This window comes from Bactrocera latifrons, unplaced genomic scaffold, assembly GCF_001853355.1.
Source record: "Bactrocera latifrons isolate USDA-ARS-PBARC rearing strain unplaced genomic scaffold, ASM185335v1 scaffold_84, whole genome shotgun sequence".
In the NCBI taxonomy this organism is placed as follows: Eukaryota; Metazoa; Arthropoda; class Insecta; order Diptera; family Tephritidae; genus Bactrocera; species Bactrocera latifrons.
This window is the reverse complement of record NW_017537534.1, coordinates 671,274-694,673: the sequence shown is the minus strand read 5'-3', so window position 1 is coordinate 694,673 and position 23,400 is coordinate 671,274. Positions and strand designations below refer to the sequence as shown.

The 23,400-nt window shown below is 38.4% G+C and overlaps 1 protein-coding gene across 6 annotated transcripts in view; it reads right to left on the bottom strand.

Moving 5' to 3' along the window:
- The window catches only part of LOC108977109, a 115,694-nt gene that overhangs the window by 5,636 nt on the left and 86,658 nt on the right, over positions 1–23,400 (bottom strand). For 4 of the 6 annotated variants that reach the window (XM_018946624.1, XM_018946623.1, XM_018946627.1 and 1 more), the window contains exons 7-21: positions 14,990–15,057; positions 13,281–13,416; positions 11,388–11,459; positions 11,129–11,273; positions 8,231–8,286; positions 7,906–8,154; positions 6,348–7,838; positions 3,738–4,904; positions 3,388–3,654; positions 3,201–3,322; positions 2,725–2,830; positions 2,521–2,666; positions 2,337–2,456; positions 1,290–1,405; positions 947–1,066 (exon numbers count right to left, since the gene is read on the bottom strand). In XM_018946624.1, coding sequence (XP_018802169.1) covers positions 947–1,066; positions 1,290–1,405; positions 2,337–2,456; positions 2,521–2,666; positions 2,725–2,830; positions 3,201–3,322; positions 3,388–3,654; positions 3,738–4,904; positions 6,348–7,838; positions 7,906–8,154; positions 8,231–8,286; positions 11,129–11,273; positions 11,388–11,459; positions 13,281–13,416; positions 14,990–15,057 — 4,381 coding nt within the window. The remainder of the gene's footprint in view (positions 1–946; positions 1,067–1,289; positions 1,406–2,336; positions 2,457–2,520; positions 2,667–2,724; positions 2,831–3,200; positions 3,323–3,387; positions 3,655–3,737; positions 4,905–6,347; positions 7,839–7,905; positions 8,155–8,230; positions 8,287–11,128; positions 11,274–11,387; positions 11,460–13,280; positions 13,417–14,989; positions 15,058–23,400) is intronic. The other 2 variants (XM_018946626.1, XM_018946628.1) reach the window with 2 other exon arrangements.

Genomic DNA, 23,400 nt, shown 5'->3' with positions numbered 1-23,400 from the left:
TACCCTTTATATAAGGGTATACATATTTGTGTCGCTGTAAAATATTTCTCTCTTTCTCAGATGATCACTTATTTTGCAACTAATAGTTTAAATGTAATTTTTTTTATTTTTATAAGAAAAATAGCAAACCAAGCGAAGCAATAAATCTCTCTTCTGAAGAGATATACTTATTTTGGGTATACATAGTTTTGTCGGATACTGTAAATATTGAAATGATTTTTACCCATATGCCAACTAATCCATTAACTACAGCATAACATACATTTCAATTTGGCAGATTACTCATGCAAAGTACTTAGAAATGAAATCGACCCTGCGAGTTGTGTTTCTAAAATAATGAAATGAATGAATAACAACAACAACAACAAAAATAAATCATAATAATTATAATCAAAATAAGGCAATAGAAAACCTGTGCGTGTTTACTATTTACAAAACTAAATGCTTCTGCCCGCACAATGATTTAGTATTACGAATAAAAACAGAAAAGGAAAATGCACTAACAACTTAGCCACTTATGTATATGAGAATTCAAAAATTGTTCGTCCTTGTTTTTATATACCATATTTTATGTACAAACACCAATTGTTTACGCTAAACAAAATTACTTGCGGTTAATACATAAATATTTACACCAGTTTACTTGTTAATAACGTTTGTAGCTCTTCCGGCCCGTTTACTCAGATTGGCCAACAATACATACAACAACAATAAATAACGTTAACAGCATTCAGTACACATCTTCAGTGCCAAGTACAATTTAACAATAACGGTTTTAAGTTTTAACGCTATTTAAGCACTGTTATATTTTTGTTAGTGTGTGTGTGTGTGAGTGTACTGGAGAGATGTACTTGGTACTGTGTCGTACAGGGAGTGAATTATACATATGCATGTAGTGGTGGTAGTAGTAGTACAAAGAGAGGATAGAGCGCACACACAAACTGACCTACAATGGCATCGTTCTCATTACTTATAGTCACATCGTTTACATCATCATTATTGATCGTTGATGTATCATCGTGATCTTTGTCGGGTAAGGGACTTGAATCGCCAGTTGATACCTCGCCTGATTTACATACACATACAGGGTACATACATATATTATTGGAAAAAAATATATTGTTTTCAAATAAAATTTCATTTATACAATTGTAATAGAGAGAGAATTTTCAAAATAAAATTTAAAAAAATTAAATATTAAAAAACGCAAAAATAATTTTACAGAACAAACCGTTAAATCATGTATGTAACAATAAAAATATATAAAGAAATAATACCGTTACACTTACACAAAGCAAAGTCCATTTTGCGCGATGGCGAGAGTAAGGAGTTCGTTGTATTTGATGCGGCCAGTGTGTCAAGCGTTGACTCCATGGCCAATTTGAAATTGTCATGCGTTTCGAAACTGTGAAGGAGAATAAGCAAGCGCGAATTATATTATAAATATTTTAACTATTTGTAAACATTTAGTAAATATCGAGGTCGGTTGAGAAGTTGATAAATAGTATTAACTAATCCCGGACTTGTTTGCAGAAATTGATCGGTTCTGTATTAGTTCAAAACTAATAGTAAGAAACTAATTCAAGCACCTCATTTAGACCTTATTCAAGACAGCCGGTTCTACGTTACCGGAATGGATCCAATTTATCTGGCCAAGGACTGTTATTTCGGCGATCTAACCTTATTTACTTTCTCATACAATTTATCATAAGTGAATTAGCCAGAGAAATTATCGGACGAAATGTCTCATATAGTATATACGTTTATACACAATGAGAAAGTAAATATTTCACCGAATATACTTAAGGAATACTGAGCCGTTCTGTCCCGACTGTCGTGGATCTACGGAACCGGAACGGGATCGAAATTTTTATCCGGTCAAGGCGTGTCAACCCAGCCGAACTTTGCCGCTGCAACAACAACAACAAAGATAGACTTTTTAAAAGAGTCTGATATTTTGACCAAACAATTTTTTATTGAAAGAGAGAGATTTCTGATTTTAAAACGAAATAAGGTATCTTCCTTAATATTAAAAAAAAATACACTGTTTCTACCATAATTTTTTGTAGGAGATATAAATAAAAACTCCAAAACCTTGGATATTTGAATTTTTCAAATAGATTTTGAGGTTGCAGACCTTGTTTATTGCCTACAACTTTGCATTATAAATTATTCCAATAATGTTGCCGGCAAACCAAGATAAATCATTTTCATTGTGAGCGACTTTAAAATGGCGCTAATCCACATATTTTTTAAACTTCCCCAATAACTTTGAAAATTATTTTAAGAGATTCTAGAAATATGCGTTCATCAAACGAGCAAACATAACTGCTTACCTCTGCAAACGTGTTATGTCCTTAAAGGATTTACCGGGTTTCGTACGAATATCCATATTTATTCCACTATCGACCGAGGATCGCTTGGAAAACCGACTGGCGTTCGGCGGACTTTGATTACTAAGAATGAGATAAAGTGAGATTTAAGTTCATTCAAAATGGTTTTTACTAGGCATATATTCACCTTGCCACCGCTACGGGACGCAAGAAGACTCCATCATGACTACGTTGCATATCTAAAGCATCTAATGTATTGAAAACGTGTTCGTTGTCTTTGACGTCGTAAATTTGTTCGTTGGTGTTCTGTGATTTTGAATGTACATCAGTCAGCTGCTCAGTAAAAGCACCGTTATGAGCAAATGACGAACTGTTCCGCCATTCTACTTACCGAATATTTATTTAGACTCAGGGATATGTTGCCAAATGTATTCTTCTTACTTTGCTTTAGGCGGTCTTCTTCCAGACGATAAATCTCCGACAAGAGTGTCTTATGACTGAAAGGCAAGACGTACATTCTTTAAGCAAGAGAAATATCTATACAAGTGGGCACATCTATTAGAAGATGAAAACTTTCTAGAGAATTAGTGCACCATTTTAAAAGAAAAAGGCAAAAACAGAGAATTTCATCGAAAAGGAGTTGGGGGAGAGTAAATCATTCCGAATAAATATTACTAATTGTAATTGCAGCAAAATAAGATATAGAAACAGATTCGCGTTATAAACATTAACCTAATCAGAAAGTGGCGCCAAGGTATTTCTAACTATAAATTTTATATTTTCTTCACCAAAGTACCAAAGCAATATAACTATTGAAATATAGTTATGAGAGAAAAAATAATACAGTTACAGAATTGTGTTACTAACCCTTTGAAATTGGCGATGTCTAGGGGTGTTTGTTGAGCATTATCCTTGATTTTCAAGGCGTTATGATTCCACTTAAACAGTATAATAGCCATTTCAACGTGATTGCGTGCACAAGCCCAAGCCTGAACAAGGATAAGTTTATTAAAAGTGACATATATCATAAATATATAGTACAACTTTCATTTACCATCGGTGTATAACCGTAGACATCACGACTCATTGCATCAATCTCAGTATCGAGTATGATATTCGGATTCTCTGCGCGCCAATTGAGCAAAGCGCAAGCCAGCTTCGAATAGCCGAGCGCTGCTGTTAAGTGCAGCAGCGTCATACCTTTGAAGCCGCCACTCCAGATGCTGCCATTCTGCAACCAAGTGCGTTTCATGAGCTCTTGGCAATAGCTAACTAGTTGATCTTCGAAGTTCTTGTGGAGTAAAAGTGTCTGCTGCTCAAACTATAACAATAAAGCAAAAAATAAAGTAGTAAACTAATAATACATATTTAAAATAAGAATTACGGTATGGTGGAGTTACTCACCAGCGTCGCCGCTGCTTCCGATTTCACGTGCATCTTTTCGTCTATCAATGCCAACCTATGGAGGAGCGTAAACTTGTATAGACAATCGTTGGTGTACGCATCGTAGGGCGCTTCTTGGTACAGCGTGGTCTTGTACTCGAATAATACCGTGTCAGAAATTATATAGTTGTTACAAGACACCTGCAGGGTAGCAAATCCGACCTCGTGCGGTGGGCAATAGCAACGCAAGACACCCTCTTGTATCAGCTGCGTCGGCACCGGCTGTGCATCAAAGAGCAGCGTGTACGTGGCGTTCGCAGTCCATGGCCCGGCCACAAGCACCTTGACGCCACCTTCCGTGTATGCCCATTCCGGACTGAAGTCGCAAATGTTTAGCAGTTTTTTGTCACTCACCATGCCAGCAGAGCAGTGCGCTTGGCTGTTGTTTAGCTGCTCTAATGAACCGTGCATGCCGACATGCTGTTGATGTAGTTGTTGCTGCTGTTGCTGCACGGTATTCGATAGGGCTTCCTTATCATCCAAGTCCAATTCGGGAAATTCGACCAGCATGTCGAACGCATCCAAATGGGCAAAGACATCATCGGCGTCCTCATCGTCTCCTTCACAGCTAACGCCATGCACGAGAATCTCATCGTCACTTTGACCGGCGCAATTTCCGCCTAAAAAGTCGATGGAGCTCATCATATGCGGCTCGGCAGCTCGTGTGGTTGTTGCCAATTTCGAATTTGTCGCGCCGAAAGGCAAATTCGCGATGAGCGTACGTTGGATATCTTCCTGCGAGAGATCGAGTGTCTCGTTAAGGAAGCTCAGTGAATCGTTTAAATCGTGCGTGGAATGTGAAGCTGATTGTCGTTGATGGTGTGGCTGTTGCTGACCAACACCATTTCCCCCATTGCTACTCAGCTCCAGTGATTCAAAGTCAATTGTATGGGATTGTTGTTGTTCGGTTTCACATGTTTCATGGGAATTCGGATTGGTTTGTTCGTGTTGCAGTTGCTGTTGCACATTGTTTACCTTGGCATCATCGTTGGAAGCACCAATATTTACACAACCATCGGTATTGCTGTTGCTGTTGTACTCTATTACTTGATTGTTGTCGTTACAATTGTTGTGGTTGTTGTTTTTGGAAGTATTTGAATTGGGTTTCATATCACTACCCGTTGACGTCTGCACGAACGACGAAAAAAATTAGTGTTTACTTAGCTGGTTGTTATAACTTACATAACATAATAAAATAAAAATACAAAAAAAAAAAATTAACTTCTTGGGTAGAAACGGATGTGTGCAAAACTTCACGTCGATTTCTCGAAACTGAGTGACTGGATCGCGTCTGTTCAGGGTATAACAAGCGAGTCCATGTTCATCGCCAAAAAACATTTTAATAACGCCCACCACTTATAACGGGTGAAGTACTTTTTTCAACAGCCGTTTTTTGACATATCACACATGAATCGTGTCAAGCTGCCAAGTTACTTCTGTTCAGTATTGTTTGGTGTTTCATCATGGAAAGACTTACTCCTGAATAACGTTTATAAATCGTTCAACTCCGACTACTTATGGAACGACTTGGCACAGTTTGCGTCGAAATCTTAAATTGGGAGCTTTCAAAATACAGCTTGTGCAAGAACTGAAGTTGCTCGGCCTTCCCAAGCGACATCGCATCGCTCTATGGGCTCTTGAAAAGTTATAAGGAGATCGAACGTTTTTGAGGCAAGTTTTGTTCAGCGATGGGTCCCATTTTAGGTTCAATGGGTATGTAAGACGCGAAAATACTCATTCGCGATGAACACGAAGAGATTCAAAAGCTCCCATTTCATCCAGAAAACACAGTGGTTTGTATACCGGTGGAATCATCGGTCCATATTTATTCAAAAATTATGCCGGTGAGAACGTAACCGTCAATGGCTACCGTTATCGGACCATAATAACCGACTCTTTGTTGCCTGAAATTAAAACTCGTGATCTCGGCGAGATTTGGTTTCAACAACACACCTTTAAGGGTTGGTGTTTATATCTTTCCGAACAAGTCCTCGAGAAATGAGGTAGGAGAAATCTATGCATCAAGAAGCCCCAATCGAAAAAGCAAACACAAATTGTTAGCCACTTTCACTGCAGTCGGTCTACCGTTTACTTACTACTTCCCGAAACGATTTTATGTATTTACTGAAGCGACCCAAAAATTTTTAGATTAATCTATTTAAAACAGGTACCACGTTCCAACGAAAGACGGATCTACATTACAAACATTAACTCATGTTTATATAACATTTGCATATTCTTCATTGTCAACAACTTTGCCTAAATTTTTAAAAGATTTAGAGCAATATTAAAAAACAAAGCGCACACGAAATCAACTTCTAGATGGTGTGTGTTTATTTATTAAAGTCGATTCAAATACGATTCGGGCTGCTCTCATTTCTATGGATGAATTCAAAACAATATGTTAAATTTCTGATTGAAAAACTCTAACTGTACTCCGACTTCCCGGATACATACGATAAGTAAAACGTATCTCGAAAACAAAGACAAATTCTCCAAAGGGTTTGTCTTCTGCGTAGGATTCTAACGATCCAACTAAGTGTAGGAACTTACGCAAATAGATTAGCTTACCTCCGTTGCATCGTCCTCCTCTGCAGGCGAATCGAATTTGTCCAGCTCACTGGCATTTTCGCCAATTAAATTTTCATCAACTCTTGTGGTCTCGGCTGCCAATGTGTCGCCAATGGTCGCATGTTTATGATGACCTATATTATCATTCATAATCGACTGAGACGAGGGTGAGGCTGATGCCAACGCACCACCTCCCACCATATTCGTCGAAGAAGTTGCGCGTTGTTGTTGTTGGTGTTGCTGTAAGGGATCACTATTGCTGCTTAAACCTAGCGTGGTTGGACTCACTGGTGTCGACGGCTGATGCTCCGGCGACATACACATCGGCTCCACTGTCGACAAGGAGGACGATGACGGCGATGATGACGATGAAAATGTCGTCGAGGAAATATTCAGAGTCGTTGTATTTGCTGATTGTTGTTCTTGCTGTGATTGTTGTGGCTGCTGCTGCTGTTGTTGTTGTTGGTGTGTGTGCATTTGAGATTGCGAATGTGCATGTGGCTGGTGCATTTGCTGATGTTGTTGTTGTTGCTGTTGTGGTGATTGCAAGGAAGAATTGGAGACGGAGGACATATTTATGTCATTCGTTGTTTGCTTCTGTTGCTGTTGCTGCAGCCGATTGTAAAAATCTTGCTCTTGTTGTTGTTGTGTGGAAGAAGTAGACGAGGTGTGTGTATCAGTTTGTTTCTGCTGCTGGGGTTGTTGTTGCTGCTGATGCTTATTGAAGCTGTAATTGCTATTGTTATTTATTACATTTTGCTGTTGTTGTTGCTGTTGCTGTTGCTGCTGGTGAGGTGTCAACACTAATTGGCTACAAGTGCCACCACCACCAACACTCCCAAAGCTGCCACTGCGGTTAAGGGTGCCATGGGCATTTGACGGCGCGTGGTTGGGGTTTCCAATTAGTTCATCGTCATGCAGGCCCATCACGCGCCCCTCCTGCTGCTCGATGATGGCCGCAGCGGCTGCAGCCCCCGAGGTAGCTGTTATTGTTGTTTTTGCAATTCGCAAACGATGATTTGCATGTGAATTATTATTATTACTGCCATTGTTGACATTATTACTGCTGCTGCCGCTGCTGTTGTTGTGGCTGTGGTTGCTGCCGTTATTACCTACAAATCGCTGCAAATTTAATTGATTGTTATGATTGCTGTTGGAAATTGTTGATGAGTTTTGATTGAAATTTGATTGCTGATGCTGTTGTTGTTGTTGATGATGTAATTGCTGTTGTTGTTGTTGTTGCTGCTGTAAGAGCATATTATTGCGCGCAGTCAGCTGTCGATAGTGTTGCTGCTGCTGTTGTTGTTGTTGTTGTTGTTGATGATGATAGGAAGCCTGTTGTTGTTCGTTGTGTTGTGGTGGAATGATTTGGAATTTAATCGCCGACTCCTGCGGCAAAGTTTGTTGTTGCATATGATGGGTGCCCGAATACTGATGATGTAGTTGTTCGCTGCCATCACGTAGCCGCCGCTCCGACCAACGCGAGTAAAGCTATCATGAAATTAGAATAAATAAAACATAAAAACTAAAATTATAATTTTCAAACCCGATGACCCACCTTTTGACCAACTACGACATTCGGCGTACCGCTCGCCCCCGGACCATAGCCATCGCCAATGTTAAGACGCTTCTCGCTAACCGATTTCAATAGCGTAGGCCGCCGCATTACCGGATGCGAGCAAGTTTTGCCGTCGGCGCACGACGCATCCCCACAACCACAGTCCAGCTGCTTGACCAAGGCCGCCTGCCGTGAAAGACGTTGCTTCTCCATCAACTGGCACACCAAGGATTCGACGGTCTCGGCAGTCTTCGGAACAAATTTATTTATTTTTTTCTTAACAAAATTAAACAAAACTCGCATTTGTATGAAGGATAGCACTCACCGATATTTCTATGTCGTTGCCGGAATCAGAGTCATCGTCCGAAGTAACCGTGGATACTAAACGGAAAATGCAAATTAGAAATATTTATATGTAATATGTATGTGGACTGCATCATGGAAAGCTTTTTAGAGTCCTTGAGATATCTTTATTATACTGTTATCTAGGATTGTGCTTGTAATTTGCTAATCATCCGGGCGAATGGAAGACGATTCAGAACAATTTCACAACTTACAGCGTATATAAAGGCAGGCAACGGCAAACAAATGTTCTGAAAATTACTCACATTATATGTTCTGAATCTTATGGTACGCGGACAAATCGCTCTTACAATTATTTTAATGTCTTAGTTTCTTCGATATTAGTTTTTTTATTTCGATATCTATCTAAATTAGTTATTACTAGAGACTTTTCTATTCAGGGCTAAGACGAATTTAAGAAATCATAGATTATCAAAATTGGTGAAGTATTCTTGTATATGGTGTAAGTAGCTCGACTTTTTTTATTATGCATTCCAAAGTAAACAGGACTTAAACAAAACAGAACAAATATTTTTTCCCGCCAAAATCAGTGTTTTATTCAAAATAGTCTCCATCTGCTCTAATACAGGTTTTTGCATATATAGATGGCGCCACCAGGGGGCGCTAAATTCAAAAAGTCCTGCTTACTTTGAAACGCACCTTGTATGTACATATACATATCTGTATATTATAGAGAGGTATAAAAAATGTCGAATTAACGATAGTTAAAGCGACGTTCATTTATATTTATCAGTATGCTACACTAGCTTTAAAAACAGCGCTGTGAACGAACTTTGGGTCTTTATGACGAGGTGTAGAAGTATACAGTAATCACATTAAATCAATTAATCGGGAAAAAAAAGAGCTAAATTTGAGTGCAAATAAACATTTTATACTATCGCAACTTGCAATGATCAGAGCAGGAGAAACACTAAAATAATTGAGGGCAGAGAGGCGCAGTGGCTGTTAGCATTTATTTATATATAAGGAATTAAGTCAGCCAGTTAGGTCATGTGTAAAAGTTCACCCATATGAGGAAAAATCTCTGAGCGCCATTCACTTGGGAATGGCCAAAAACGATTCTTTTATATATGGCTCAAGCAGTCTCGACTTCCGATTTTACATCAAGCATCCTCTGTGTTGTCAAAAAACATCAGTTTGAAGGCGAGCAAAAGTGAAAAGACGAATAATACTATGCTGAGCTTGGAACTTGCCATGTAAAAACCACACTCAATGAAAAGGACAAACAGGACAGAAGGTTTCAAGACCGGAGCATATTCTTGTAATACCCCAGAGGTAATCTAGTGACAGATGACCAGCACATATTTAAAATATGGAGGGAATACTTTTTCGCTGAATTTCAGTGTAAAAATCACACCTAGAGATGACGAACCCAATTCCCCAATCGATGACAATGGAGCAGACGGTCCATCGAATAGCAATTACCCGTCTGAAGAATTGCGTAGACGATTTTCATTCAAGGCATATCGCTGAGATTAGATAAGGAGCATGCATCAGCTTCTTTGCAGAATATGGTCGGACGAAAACATGGTCAACGACAGAAATTAAAGTGTACTCTGACCAACCCATAAAAAGGAAGACCCTACAATCTTCGCCAACTACCGGGAAATAAGGCATTTAACGTTTTATCGACCATACTGTGTTAAAAATTAAAGCCCACCGTCAACAAACTGATCGGACCTCATCAGTGTGGATTTAGGCCTGGAAAAACCACAACTCGGAGTAGGCAAATGATAAGTAAAGTTCTTTCTCGACGATCAAGACGGTCCAGAGGCATAGACAATAACATCAGATGAGTCGGCTTTACGAGGTTCTGCGGAAGATTTATGGCCCTTTGATGGAGCGATGAACTGTACGAGATATACGACGCCATTGACATAGTTCAGCGAAATAAAAGACAGCGGCTCCACTGGCAAGGTCAAGTCGTCCAAATGAATGAAAGCATTTCAGCTCGGAGAGTTTTCGACGCCGTCCCCGCCGTGGGAAGCATAAGAAGACGATGACCTCGACTCCGTCGGAGAAACTAGGTCCCTAGGCCAATAAAGAGGAAGTCAACCGGTCGTTTAAAAATCCTGAATATCAGCTATATTTAGCTAAGGCAAGTTTTCGTCCCATTTCATCCATTTTATGCACAAAGACATTTCACTAAAGTAATTAGCCCAAAAAGTGCACAAAGCCCTTAAACTGTGTAGCCGCATTGTGCAAGAGTATTAAAATTCGTTCCGTAATACTTGAGCGACCCCACAGCTAGAAGTAAAAAAGGTGATAATAATAATGGTCAGCCCTAGGTATCGTATATGACTAGCATTTCTTATTGTATGTATGCTTTAACACATTCTCAATTTAATAATTTTCCAAAACCCTCTATAAAACATAGTTTTGAAAAATATTTTCGTTGTCCTTGTGTTTTTGTTTACTTTTTTTTTTTTTTTTTTTTTTTTTTTTTTTTTTTTTTTTTTTTTTTTTTTTTTTTTTGGTTATGATATACATAAAATTAAAACAGTATTTAAAATTGTAATAATTTTGTCTAATTGTTAAAAATAGTGTTCAGATCTTTAAAAACTGGCAAGATAGCTAACTCATTTCATGCAGGGGTCAACTTTAAACAGAGTTTTTCAAAATCACAACTGGGGGATTTTCCGTTTTCTATAAGGAACAAAGTATCGGTATGGATATGGCTAGTAGACGGGCAACTATGCTCCTATTGTCCAAATGGGGGTGTAAAACTAAGAAAGCGCTTTTGTGAATGAAATATTATTTTCGTGACATCAGAATTATTATACTGTAATAAATATAAATGGGGTGTAATTTCGAGTTGGAGTTGGTTTTTAGTATAAGAATGAATAAGGTGTTTACTCACACATTGGTTTCAGTTGACTGACAAGCTCATCCTTCGTCCACTCTTTTTTATCGCCCCACAGTGTTATACTCGGAGCAATGACAGCCATTTTATTATCATCTGGATATGGAACGTTCAGGTAGTGTACCAAAACTATATCTGGATTCTGATAAAATAACATAAAAAAATAATAAAGAGGGTTTAATCAACATTAATGTGCTACTTTTTGGTTATTGAAATGCAGCAAAAAATAGTAATTGTGGAATGCAGATCTGCTTACTTGTAACAACCAGTAGCACCTGCGATGAAAAGTCGGAAGAATAGCGGAGTGAACATAGCAGCCATAAATACACTGTAAAAGAGTAAAACAATATTTTTATTATTTTCCTACTACTACTTATATAAAAGTACAGAAATAACATATTTTTATCGCATAAATGCGAAGAATCAATAAGCCAGCTTGTCTGAGAAAAACACCAACATAAAAATGCACTAAAATCTCGCTGCAAAATTGGTGAAAACAAATTCATTTAATTAGAATATGAAAAAATAGCAGAAGAAGCGAGAGAGCAGGGGAGTGTGAAGGAAATTGAATTACTTTTGACTTAAGGAAAAGTCACGCTGTGAGCAAGCAAAAACTGTTATAATAAAAATGGGTATAGTAGGCAAATTTCGGTAAAATAAAAAACACTAATAAAAATGAGTAAGAGATTCGCCGCCTAATGTTAAAGTTCAACCCTTCTTTTGTATGGGAAATATTTTTCATTTTGTCCCACACCTCGCGCGAGCGCTTGTACTTGCCGCGTTCACTGGCTTGTCCAGAAGATAAATAGGAGTTTTTTGCACTGGATGCCGCCCGCTGATGACTGACGGCTGATGCCGCCAACCGAGACGGCGTAAAATACGCGAAATTCCCACCGCCCCTCTCGCCAACCATTAATAGCAGCAAAACAATTGCTTATCGCCGAAGTGCCGGCGCTTACTTGTGAGACACTGGGCTTGGGGCAGAGCCAATGTCTTGGCGCTTCCGTCTTCAAACAAATCATAAATCTTGATACTGCTTCGCGTACACGAGTGTTAGAACGCCAGTAGGGTGAAGAGGGAGTTAGAAAATCACTTGGCAATGCAATGTGCAATGGCATGTAGCACCAGAAGGGGAAAAAAACTTCGGCAGAAAAAAAGCTGAAATCACAAACAAAGGCATTTAAAATTGAAACAACAAAACTCACGCCAATCGGCAGAGCAATAAAACAAAGACAACAACTAGAAGAAATTGGCGTGAAATTATAAGAAATTTCTTTTATTCTTCCGTAGCCCAAGATCCACCAACAACACGGACGCGACCTCACTCCAGCCAATGCCAGGATCGCAAGCGTGAGTTCGCTGATGGGTCGACAAGTTTATACACTTCAGACTTGTAAATATACTTAACCCTTAACTTATTGCATTAGCAGCTTATCCCATCCTAGAAGGCCCCTGCCAAAAGGACTTCACGAAATTGGCGAAAAAAAGTGGCAAAAGTAAATATAAATATCCACGAGCAGTTTGTGCAAAAAGGGCGTCAGTAATGCAAAAAATGCCAAACAGTCACTCCATGCATGTTTCCGGCGGGAAATCATAACTCATGGATACACCGGCTAACCGGCTAACCGGCTAACCAACCCTTGGGGCGAGGACACAACGTATGCTGCACATGTGCCGTCACCACCAGCACGGACGAACATGGAAAAAAAGCTAAAGAAACTGAAAAAGAAGCAAATGATAAAAGAGCAGTTAGTTTTTCTTAAATACTCTTCTTGTGTAGCTGCCTTTGTTTTCATTATCTTGTAAATTAATTTCAGGGCAGCGTCTGACTAACGACGACGCCATTCTTAAGTGGCCAACACCGAAAGCAAACCGGCGCGGCGAGTGTGTGGAAAAAATTCGAACAAAAAATGGCCGAAGTTATCAAAAAAGCTGTCAAGCAGGAAGGAAGCCAAACAAGCAAGCGCAGGGAATTGGCTCTAATTGCCTAATTGCACAGCAAGTGTTGTTCGGCTCGCCGAACAAACAAAAAGAACTAGTACCAAGTACAACAACAAAGCGTACGCGGAAATTAGCGTCAACAAAGTGTGAACCTTTTATGGCTACTTAAAGCTTTGTGTACTTTTATAAACAACAAAAGCTCTGTTACCTCTGTTCCTTGCACTTTCAGCTTCATGTGATCCTCGCGCGTGGTCTTGCCGTCCTTGCGCTTCTTCCAGCAGTAGCCATCACGACGATAGCGAACTTTCTTGCGAGAGTACAGCAGCAGCGAACCGCTCTTCGGTCTGTAAATAGATGAACGGGTTTAATGAGGTGAAAACTTTTGAAACATATATAAATTTTTACATAATACCTACATGCCTAATCCTACATTTTGCTCAGAATTTAGTCAAGATACTGGGACGAAAGATTTTTAACTCTTCAAAATATTTAGGAGTGAGTTACAGAACCCCAAAGTGTAGACAATGGAAGCTCATAGACTTTTTGTGGATTGAAGTCGAAAAGAAGAGCCGAAAGCAATCCTCCCAATGAGGTTTAATACCCCGGAGAGAGATTGATGATTTAAGAACATTTAAGGAAATTTTGAATGAATATGATACAAATGTGTAGTATCTCATCAAGATCCTTAAAAACTTACGAGTGTGGCATGATGGTTTGAAATGTGGAATAACTTGTTCCTCTTCAATAGTTCGCTACAGAGTAAAGGGACGAGATACTTCACTCGGACCGAAGTCGTTAAAACTGTTGGAAGCTATATTGAACCCCTACTATCTAGACCTGTATTTATGAAATAACCACAGAATGACACTCATATTGAAGCTGTCTTTATGAACCTGATCTCTAGAATTTCCGAATTTGTAGAGAAAGCCCTCATGTAGTTAAGTAGAATGGATGTCTGACGACAAATCTAGGCCTTTGGAGTTGACAATGTGAAACCAACGGGACTAAAATCCCCTCATAACAAATGTCTGCTCTGAACCACCCTGTGCTCCTGCTGAAGTTCACCAATGCAAACAGTATTATATGTTCCAAGACATCGCCTATTTTCTTTCTTTAGAAAGGCTTTCAAATCTTAGAAGTTATTCTGTAGCATATTTTTCTTCTACCTCTTGGTAACTGAACTCCTGCTAGAGTTCGTATGTCATTCCCTTTGAACTTTAATAGTCGGCATGTGCGACCCATAACGCTTGCCTGCTTGTTGAACAAGTTGGGACTGACCGAGACTCAGCTATGTCTATAACATGTTTGACGATTATATATTTATAAGTAGCCGGAGGCATATATCATCCCTATTTTTATCGGAGTCTACTCTCTAGCTCATCTACTTCACAGTTACCGAGAATATAAGTATGTCCTGGAACACCCTGCAGTTTTCCCGTGAAATAGGATTTTAGATCTACTAAGAGAACAAGGCATTGTTTCACAAGTTTTTACGAAACCTTAAGATACTGTATCTCCTTATATAAATATGTATATTTTCTGTGTCCCTGTTCAACTCACTGCTATTCCCTTCTACTCTTACCACAATTAGGCAAGTGTCGATATACAGCAGACAGTGGAATAATAAGTATTTGAACATTATGTTTTCTTAATCCCCTCGGAATAAACAAATATTTAGTTTTTATCTTAATGGACTTGAGTGACCATCTACATAAAACACTTGACATTACATGGCACATACATATGTATATACTTGTATTACATACGACTTGGCGGCTGAGGCAACTTTATAAGTACATTATCAAATATACATACGTACATACATATATGTATATGTTTTTATGTACATTACGTTACAATTTAGATCCTCTCAACGTACGAGATAACTTCAACGCAATAATTTTTGGCTTGACTCACCTGGTTTTGACTTCCTTGGATTGCCACTCATTGTGCTTATCAAAACTGATAAGAATCGCTGCGATTTCCTGGAAATGTGAAAAAAAAATCTATAAATGTAGCAAACAAACAAAGCCAAAAAAATCAACATAAATATACTTAAGTAAATATAAGCTCACAAGAATTAAGAAAATATTGGCTTTGCCATGGAATTATTCTGTGCACATCATTGTTGTGACGCTATAGCGAAAAGCAGATAACGGGTCTACAACTGAGTATAGTTAAATTCTTAAAAGCGTAGACATGTGTGTATGTATGAGTACACAAATTGTTCAAGGCAGTATTTTTTATTAAAGTATCTTCCATTTTTATAATATTTCTTTATATAATATATTTACCAATAGATTTCTTCGGTATATGAACTAAGGAGTATTAATGGAGAATTACACTTACATATAAACAAATATATGTGGCTCAAGAAGCTACTACATATGTACTAATAATAAAGATGTCTGTCTTGGAAAGATCTTTTTCTGTATCATATTTTCTCTCATCCGTTATTTGGTAATTTGTGGTTAGACTATCTGCTCTGACAGACTAATGAAATCTGAGTAAAAGTTCAAACTATACTATTTTTCAGGTTATGTGGAAAACAGAGATAAATTACGTTCCTTAAGCTTTTATTTATTCCTACTCTCTCGGGAAAAGTTTTTCAATTTTCAACATAAGGAATCACTTCTTCCACTTCAACTTCTCGCCGCTTAAGTTTCGACAAAAGCATTAGCGTCCTATATTATTAATGCTTCAGCTCAAACAGAACTTTACTAAGGTCCAGTAGATCTGTGTATGTCACGTACTCAAATCGGTTTGTGTCCTAACCATTGTTTCAAGTGTCTAAGCTGTATCTTCATGATCTCTGTCGTGGTAATCAACAACGAAGCTTAAAGTAACCTCAAATCTGCCTATCTGAGAGCACAAGATAATTAGACATGGGTAGATGAATTTTGGAATCAAAACCTTCTAAGTGCGTTAAAACTCATTGGAAAAGACAGATTAAATAATAAAAGGGGAAAAAATAGTTTACAGTTGATCTGTGGTCGGGAAGAGGAAAGGGAGTGGCGTGGTTGAACTTTTAAGTGTTAAAAAAGGTTTTTCTCGATTTTCTCGATAGTTATAGGAAATAAAAATATCTACAACTTTTATTATCGCTTTTTCCAGGCAACATCGAAATTGAAGTTTCTGGGGTTTATTTTCTAATCTTTTAGAAAAAAACAAAAACTCTTTGATGAAATTTTGTGTAAGCTTACCTTCTTATATCCCATAGACTATATTTTTATATTTAAAATATCAAGGAGGACCTTGTTTCGACTTAAAATCGAAAAAATCCTAATTTTCAATTAAAATTTCTCACGTCAAAATATCAGATATTTTTAAAAATCAGCTTTACGTTTTGTTAAAACCAGATTTCAGACAAGGCAACTCCCGATCGTGAGACTTCTTCAATCCAATCTTGAAGAAAATAATTCGAACTACAGAGCTGAATTAAGAGTAGGTAATATAAGATTGTCCAGCTGCTGGTGTACACCGATGTTATTGATTTCATCGGCCTCAATTCTACTATCTACAGAATGGATAAGCGAGCGAAGCAAATTTTGGTTCTAATGAACGAGGGCAAGGCGAAATACTCCAAACAATCTCAACACAAAATAACTCCTGCCAATGGGTGCTACTTTGGACTGAGTAGGCAATTGGGAAATAAAGCCCTCTCTCGACGAACGAAAACACACTCTATAAGTCACTCATTATTCCCGTCGTGCTATATGGTGCAGAGGCATGGACGATGACAACGACGTTTCAAGTTTTCGAGAGAAAGGTTCTGCGAAAGACTTATGGTCCTTTGCGCGTTGGCCACGGCGAATATCGCATTCAATGGAACGATGAGCTGTATGAGATACGTATATGACGACATTGACATAGTTCAGCAAATTAAAAGACAGCGGCTACGCTGGCTAGGTCATGTTGTCCGAATGAACGAAAACATTCCAGCTCTTAGTAATTTCTAAATATTTTGAAATCAAAAAAAAAAAATGCTCTAGTAAACCGATCTGAACAATTTTTTCCGATATTACATTATTTCTATGAATAATGACCCACAACAAATTTCGTGAAGATATATCGTCAAATGTGAAAGTTCTCCAAACGAGAATTTCATTCCGATCGTTCAGTTTGTATGGCAGGTATTTGTTATAGTGGTCCGATATCGGCAGTTCCGACAAATGAGCAGCTTTTGAAGAGAAAATGACGTTGCAAAATTTCAAAACGATATTTTAAAAACTGAGGGACTAGTTAGTATATATACAGACGGACAGACAGACAGACAAAGAGACGGACATGGCTAAATCGAGTCAGTTCAACATACTGATCATTTATAAATATACATTATAGAATCTCCGACACTTCCTTCTGGGTGTTACAAACTTCGTGACAAACTTAATATATAAGAGAGGGCGGGATGCAATTAATATATACACCACCATAATCAAAATATTGGCTATTTCTACCGTAGATAGCATCATATTAAGCAAATATTTAAATTTTACCGCTCAGAAGTCTCACGCAAAGTAAATCAAAACAAAGGGAAAAATCTAAAATTTTATAGCGCACCCGTGGCGAATGTGAGTGGTTTTATAAATCAAACTTAAGTTAATTAAGCGTCGCATAAGTGTAGACCTCACACATATACACATGTGGGGAAACTGTAGCAAGGCAAGCTAAGTAGTCGAGAAGGTGCGGTAGTTGAGCAACTACAAGAAGAAGAAAGGGCTGCTGTGCGCACTCAACAATTCTCAGGCAGAACGCGCGCAACAAATCAAAGTTAAGAGGCAACCAAAGGGTTGGCATTCAAGTATTCATGGCAATTTGTTGTGGCAAATGCCACACACACACACACAGGGGCACACAGAGTCACAGCCTGAGTACGCTACCGGAATTTTTGGCTTGCGACAGCCACGCTGGACAGCCGCTCCTGTGGCGAAGCGGAGCAACTGCCGAAACGCATGAATATTTAATGCGAAAGCGGAAGAGGAGCATAAGACGAGTGAAGGCGACGCACGAAGCATATGTTGTGCCATTATCAATGTGTGCGAGTGCGTGTGTGTTTTGCATATGAAATACATCATAAATATTTCCGAACTAGTGGAAAAGCAGTAGCGGATGCTAAACAACGATTTATAAGCGAAGTATTCGCCGAAGATAGGGAATCGAAGCACATACACGCACGTAAATAATTCAGGCATATGTTTGAGTGTTTGTAAGCGATTTAACCATGCGGGCTGTGAGAAGAAATAAGTAAGCGCACAAGGACAACGCTCATCGAATTAGACGTGGCACGCGGTTTCGCCGCAATCTAAGCCCTTGCAAATATATAATCGAAGACGCCAACACGCTGCAGCTAAGCCCTTGAATGCTTGCGGTGCTTACAGAAAGCACGGAAGTGCTTTCGAGCCTTTCACTTTTCTAGTCAAATATGCTTTTGGCATTCTTTATGACACTCAAAAATAAGCCACTTGACGAACACATCATATTTGCCGAGTCATGAGTGCACATTAGTATTTACATAGTAGGGGCATTTACAGTGACGTTGAAGTAAAATCAGCACAGCTTTCGACAGCTAGACAAATTTAGAGGCTGCTTTTATATGGAGAGTTTTCGCAGCTCTTTACAACCATAATTTGGAGATGAAAGCTCACTGTGATCCTCCGAATAAACACAACAACAACAAAGTAAATACGAATTATAGTTAAACATGAGATGTAGCAATGAGTAGTATGAAGAAAAAACAACTTTAATGGAGCAAATGCTACGATACGTAGGCTGCCTTTATACATATTTCGCGATTTGGCAACACTTGTGTTGCAATCTGGAATCTCACAATTTTCTCGTAAAGTTTGACATTTTTGAAGGCATGCATGCTCAGAACGTTTTGACATATAAACGCTATTTGTGTTGTTTACAGTAACTTAAAATATTCTTCTCGATCAAAAGTGGGAAAATGGTGGACCTTTTCGAGCGATTATTTTTTACAACTTTCGACGTGAATTAACTCTTTAAGAGTGCATGATATAATGAACTTAATTAAAGTTTTTGCGATGAAGCTCCATCAAGGACCAGCGTTTATCGATGGCTCAGTGAATTCAATATAGATCGTAGATCACCTCAAGACGAATTTCGAGAATGGCGTCAAAAATGAGGGAAACTATTGATGCTGTGCGCAAATTGATATTGCAAGTTCGTCATCGTAACGTGAGATTGAGGCAATTATGGGCATTAGTGGGACCAGCATACATTCTATGCAATAATGCAATTTGACTGCAAAAAAAAAGTTGTTCACGTTGAATCCCACACAATTTGTCAATCGCTCAAAAAAGGCTCGATTTGTCGAGGTAAATGTTAATAGAATAAGATAGCGGTGCTTCGAAACACGTCTCCGATGTCATGACAGTTGGGGAATCGTGGACTTACGTCTATAGGCCCGAAAGTAAAGAGCAGTCGACTGCTTGATTGTTGTTGTTGTCTTTTTTTTTTAGAAAAACTGGACATGGCAAGCATATGTACTACTGGAACAATGCGAATAGTAGGCTTACAGTCATATGTAACCATTTGTTTTCTGTTATCTTTCAAGAAATCAGGAAAGCCAACCGACGAAGACGGATCACCTTTCGCCACGACAATGCTAGCTCTCACACATCGACGGAAACAACATTTTTGAGCACTCAAAACAAATGAGTCATCCGCTGTATAGTTCTGACTTAGCACCGAATGACTTTTTTCATTCCCGTTGATAAAGAATAAACTAATAGGTCAACATTTATCGACACCTGAAGAGGCGGTTAATGCCCTGTTTTGAAGATACCTGAATAAGAGTGGCAAAAGTGATTCGACAATTTGTTCAATTGCTTACATAAGTGTTTAGAACATATTGAAAAACAATTAAGCAATTTTTCATGATTAAAATCTTAATTTGTTCTCAAATCCCGAAATATAAAAGGCAACCTACGTACTGTCAATTTGAGCACTCTATCCTCATGTAGTCTTACATAAACGATATCAACTCGATACGAATATTAAGCACGATTTTGGTCCTGGAACAATTATCGATTTTGTTTTTGGAAACCGTATTACTCAATCATTGAGTGAAGACTAACGATTAGATTGGTCTCTGCAGAACCACCGTAATTTGCTTGAAACTTATTCTGCGCCATGTTGGCAGAATGCTGCGGATCGGTGATTTCAGTATTTTTCACAAATTGGAACGAAGCTCAATCAAGGCTTTTAACAATTTTGCATAAAAGAAAATATTCAATATAATAATGTTAAATAAAAAAGTTCATTGACATATCCGCGCGAGAGTATTTATATAAGATTCAATATTTTATAGAGTGGCCACCTGGTTAAAAAGTATAGAGAAGTGTGTAGGATCAAGGCAATCTGGCCTCGAGTTCGGCACAACTCGAGGAAGGTTTAACAATCTTCCACAATATAAGTGTAAAAAAGTGTTTCTACTAAAATAAGTAAATGTTTGCCGATGCATCCAGTGGCAACATTGCATTGCGAGATGACAAATTCGCAAGAATATCCAAAACACTTCAATTATTCATAAAACGTCAAGAATGGCAAACAAATTGATAAGTTCAGTGTAAACAGCCGCCCAACAACACTCAATATGTTTCAAATCCACTCAGCAATTCACTTTTTGGGCGCCACTGAACGTGTGGAGTAAATCGCCCAGGGCACTCAACGCAAGCCCTCACGCTCCACTCAGAAAGAGTATACTTTCTATGATGGTGACACTTTCTTCCCCAGGGCATTTGCGATTTTTTCCGAGGTCACATGCACACACACACATAGATTCAAGTAAGCAAGCTATTTGATTGAGAAATAGGAATATTTATTTATTATACAAATCACATTCGATGCTCGTTTGCATTTTTATTTTGAATGAAAGGTCGCGCCAGCCAACATCTGGCAGCGCAATCGCGCTTTCGTATCCTTCGTTTGACCTCCACGAAATATGAGGAGTAATAGACGGAATAGGATGTGCTACGTGCTGACATAAGCAAAAGTTATTATTTATGTGCATGTATGCATTTTATATGCATGTGTATGTAGTTCCACATGATTTTTTTTTTTTGGCTGTAATGCTCAAAGGAAGAAAAAAGTTGGCCTTTAAGTACCGACAATTCGGTTGATTTATCTTTTGCTATATTGTTAAGAATGCACTAATCGATTGAAACATTGCAACGAACAGCAATTGAATAACAATTCTCAATATGAATACATACATACATACATGCAATTCATATTTGAAAAATTCGATTTTCGACACAAAGAATATTACTTTAAACGGCAGTGAATCCTGCCAACCGCGCCGCTCTGTAAGTTTTTTGGCAACTCAATTGGGTATTTTTGAGATATTATTTACTCAAATGTTTTTCACTAGAGATTTATTACTTTATTTTTATAAAGAACATAACTTTAAGTTCGCTTTTTAACATTTGACAATTAAATGACCGAAACTTGATTTTATAAAAAAAAACGGTTTTTATTTCAAAATCCAAAACTGTATTTGAAAGGATGGTTACTGTGTTGGTATGTGTTTGGAGGCCGCCTGACCGCAATCAAATGGCTTCAAGCAACCTTAAACTTCGGAAGATTTGCGCTCAAGTGTCTCGTGGCTAAGCAACATACAAAATCTTGCTGGATTTAAAAAAAAAATACTAAGTTCTTCTGCCTTAACTGCCTAAGAGCTGGAACATTTTTGAAGGTGAGCACTCGGCGGTAAGTGGCCTCTATTAAATTACTTAAGGATTAAATCAAGCACCAATGAAAACATCGATATATAATTTTGCATGAATAATCCCTTGAATATGTGCCACCTGACGACTAAAAATTGTTAAATTGAAAGCGTACAAAACACAGCTTGTGCAAGAACCGAAGCCGCTCGACCTACCCAAGATAAGATACAAGTACATCTAGAGGTAAAGAGATAAGAGATCATGTCACTTAGCAATTAGAGAGCCACTCACTTTGACAGTTGACTGCATCGGGTAGATTCGGAAGTTAAGCAATTGGAGCGACAATAACGGCCAAAAACGGACTGATTTTTTGCCACCACCAAAATGTAAAACAATTAAAACAAACTACTTAAAGAAAGGTTTTATGACAAATCGGATTAATTTTGAGTGAAAATTATTAAAAACGGCTAAAATTGGCGCTGTAGTCTATTGCCAAGGAGCCGGATCTTAGGTGACTTTTGAAGCCTCCGGAATACTACTCTCCGAGACGGGAGCTTTTGCGGTCAGGAAAGCTGCTGAGGTAGCAATTAACGCAAAAAACACGCAGACGGCAATTAAGGCAATAATCTAACATCGATGAATATGTCCTTAGAGCAGGGAGGATGGTTGTATATACAGTAGCGGACAGTGACAACCGGACAACCCATCGGTTTGTATTTAAAGCACGCTTGTAATCGACAAAAGTAATTTTCTGCGGAAAGGTTTATTCTTTCACATAAATTAGTCCCCTGTACACGTTTTTAACAACCTTATTTAATTTTTTTTTTTTTCAATAGTGCTTCGTTAAAGCTTAAATATGCCAAATTTAAAAAAAAAATTTCCGAATTGCAAAAACGTAGTATTTTGATTTTGCGAAAAGAATATCTGATCATTCGGGAAATTAGTGATAGAGGTGGCATCAGCAAGTCTTCCATCGGAGAACTTCTAAAAATTTCGATAAAACCAGATCTCTTAAGAGAAAAAAAAGAAGACAAGTTCTAGGTAAGATCAGGTTATAGAACGTATCTGCTTGAGGGATCTCTTCAAAACTGCTGAGGACATAAAAGTCGTCAGATGTCGGTACGGAAGTGTGCGCAAGAACTGTTCATCGAAGGCTTCAAGAGGTTGGTTTGAACGCTCGTTGGGCCGCCAAAAAACCAATTTTAACCTCAAAAGTGCGTCAAATTTTTTGCAGCGACAGTATGTCCTAGGAGAACTGGTGAGAGGTTCAAGCACGAATGTGTTCAAAAACTTTTAAGCAGGGAGGCAGCCGAATGGTCTGGGGTTGCTTGTCCTACTATGGCCTTGGGCAACTAGCCCTAATAGAAGGAACCGTCCATGGGAATAAGTATCAGGAGATACTTGAATCAAACTTAATACCTTCAATGGAAAACCACTTTTCACGAGCAGAGACCAAAAAATTTAGCAGAGTTGGATGGAATTCTCGAAGAAGCGTGGTATGAACAAAAAAACTCATAAATTCAATGCCTTAGGGTATACTCTTCTTCTTCTTAATTGGCGTAGACACCGCTTACGCGATTATAGCCGAGTTAACAACAGCGCGCCAGTCGTTTCTTCTTTTCGCTACGTGGCGCCAAT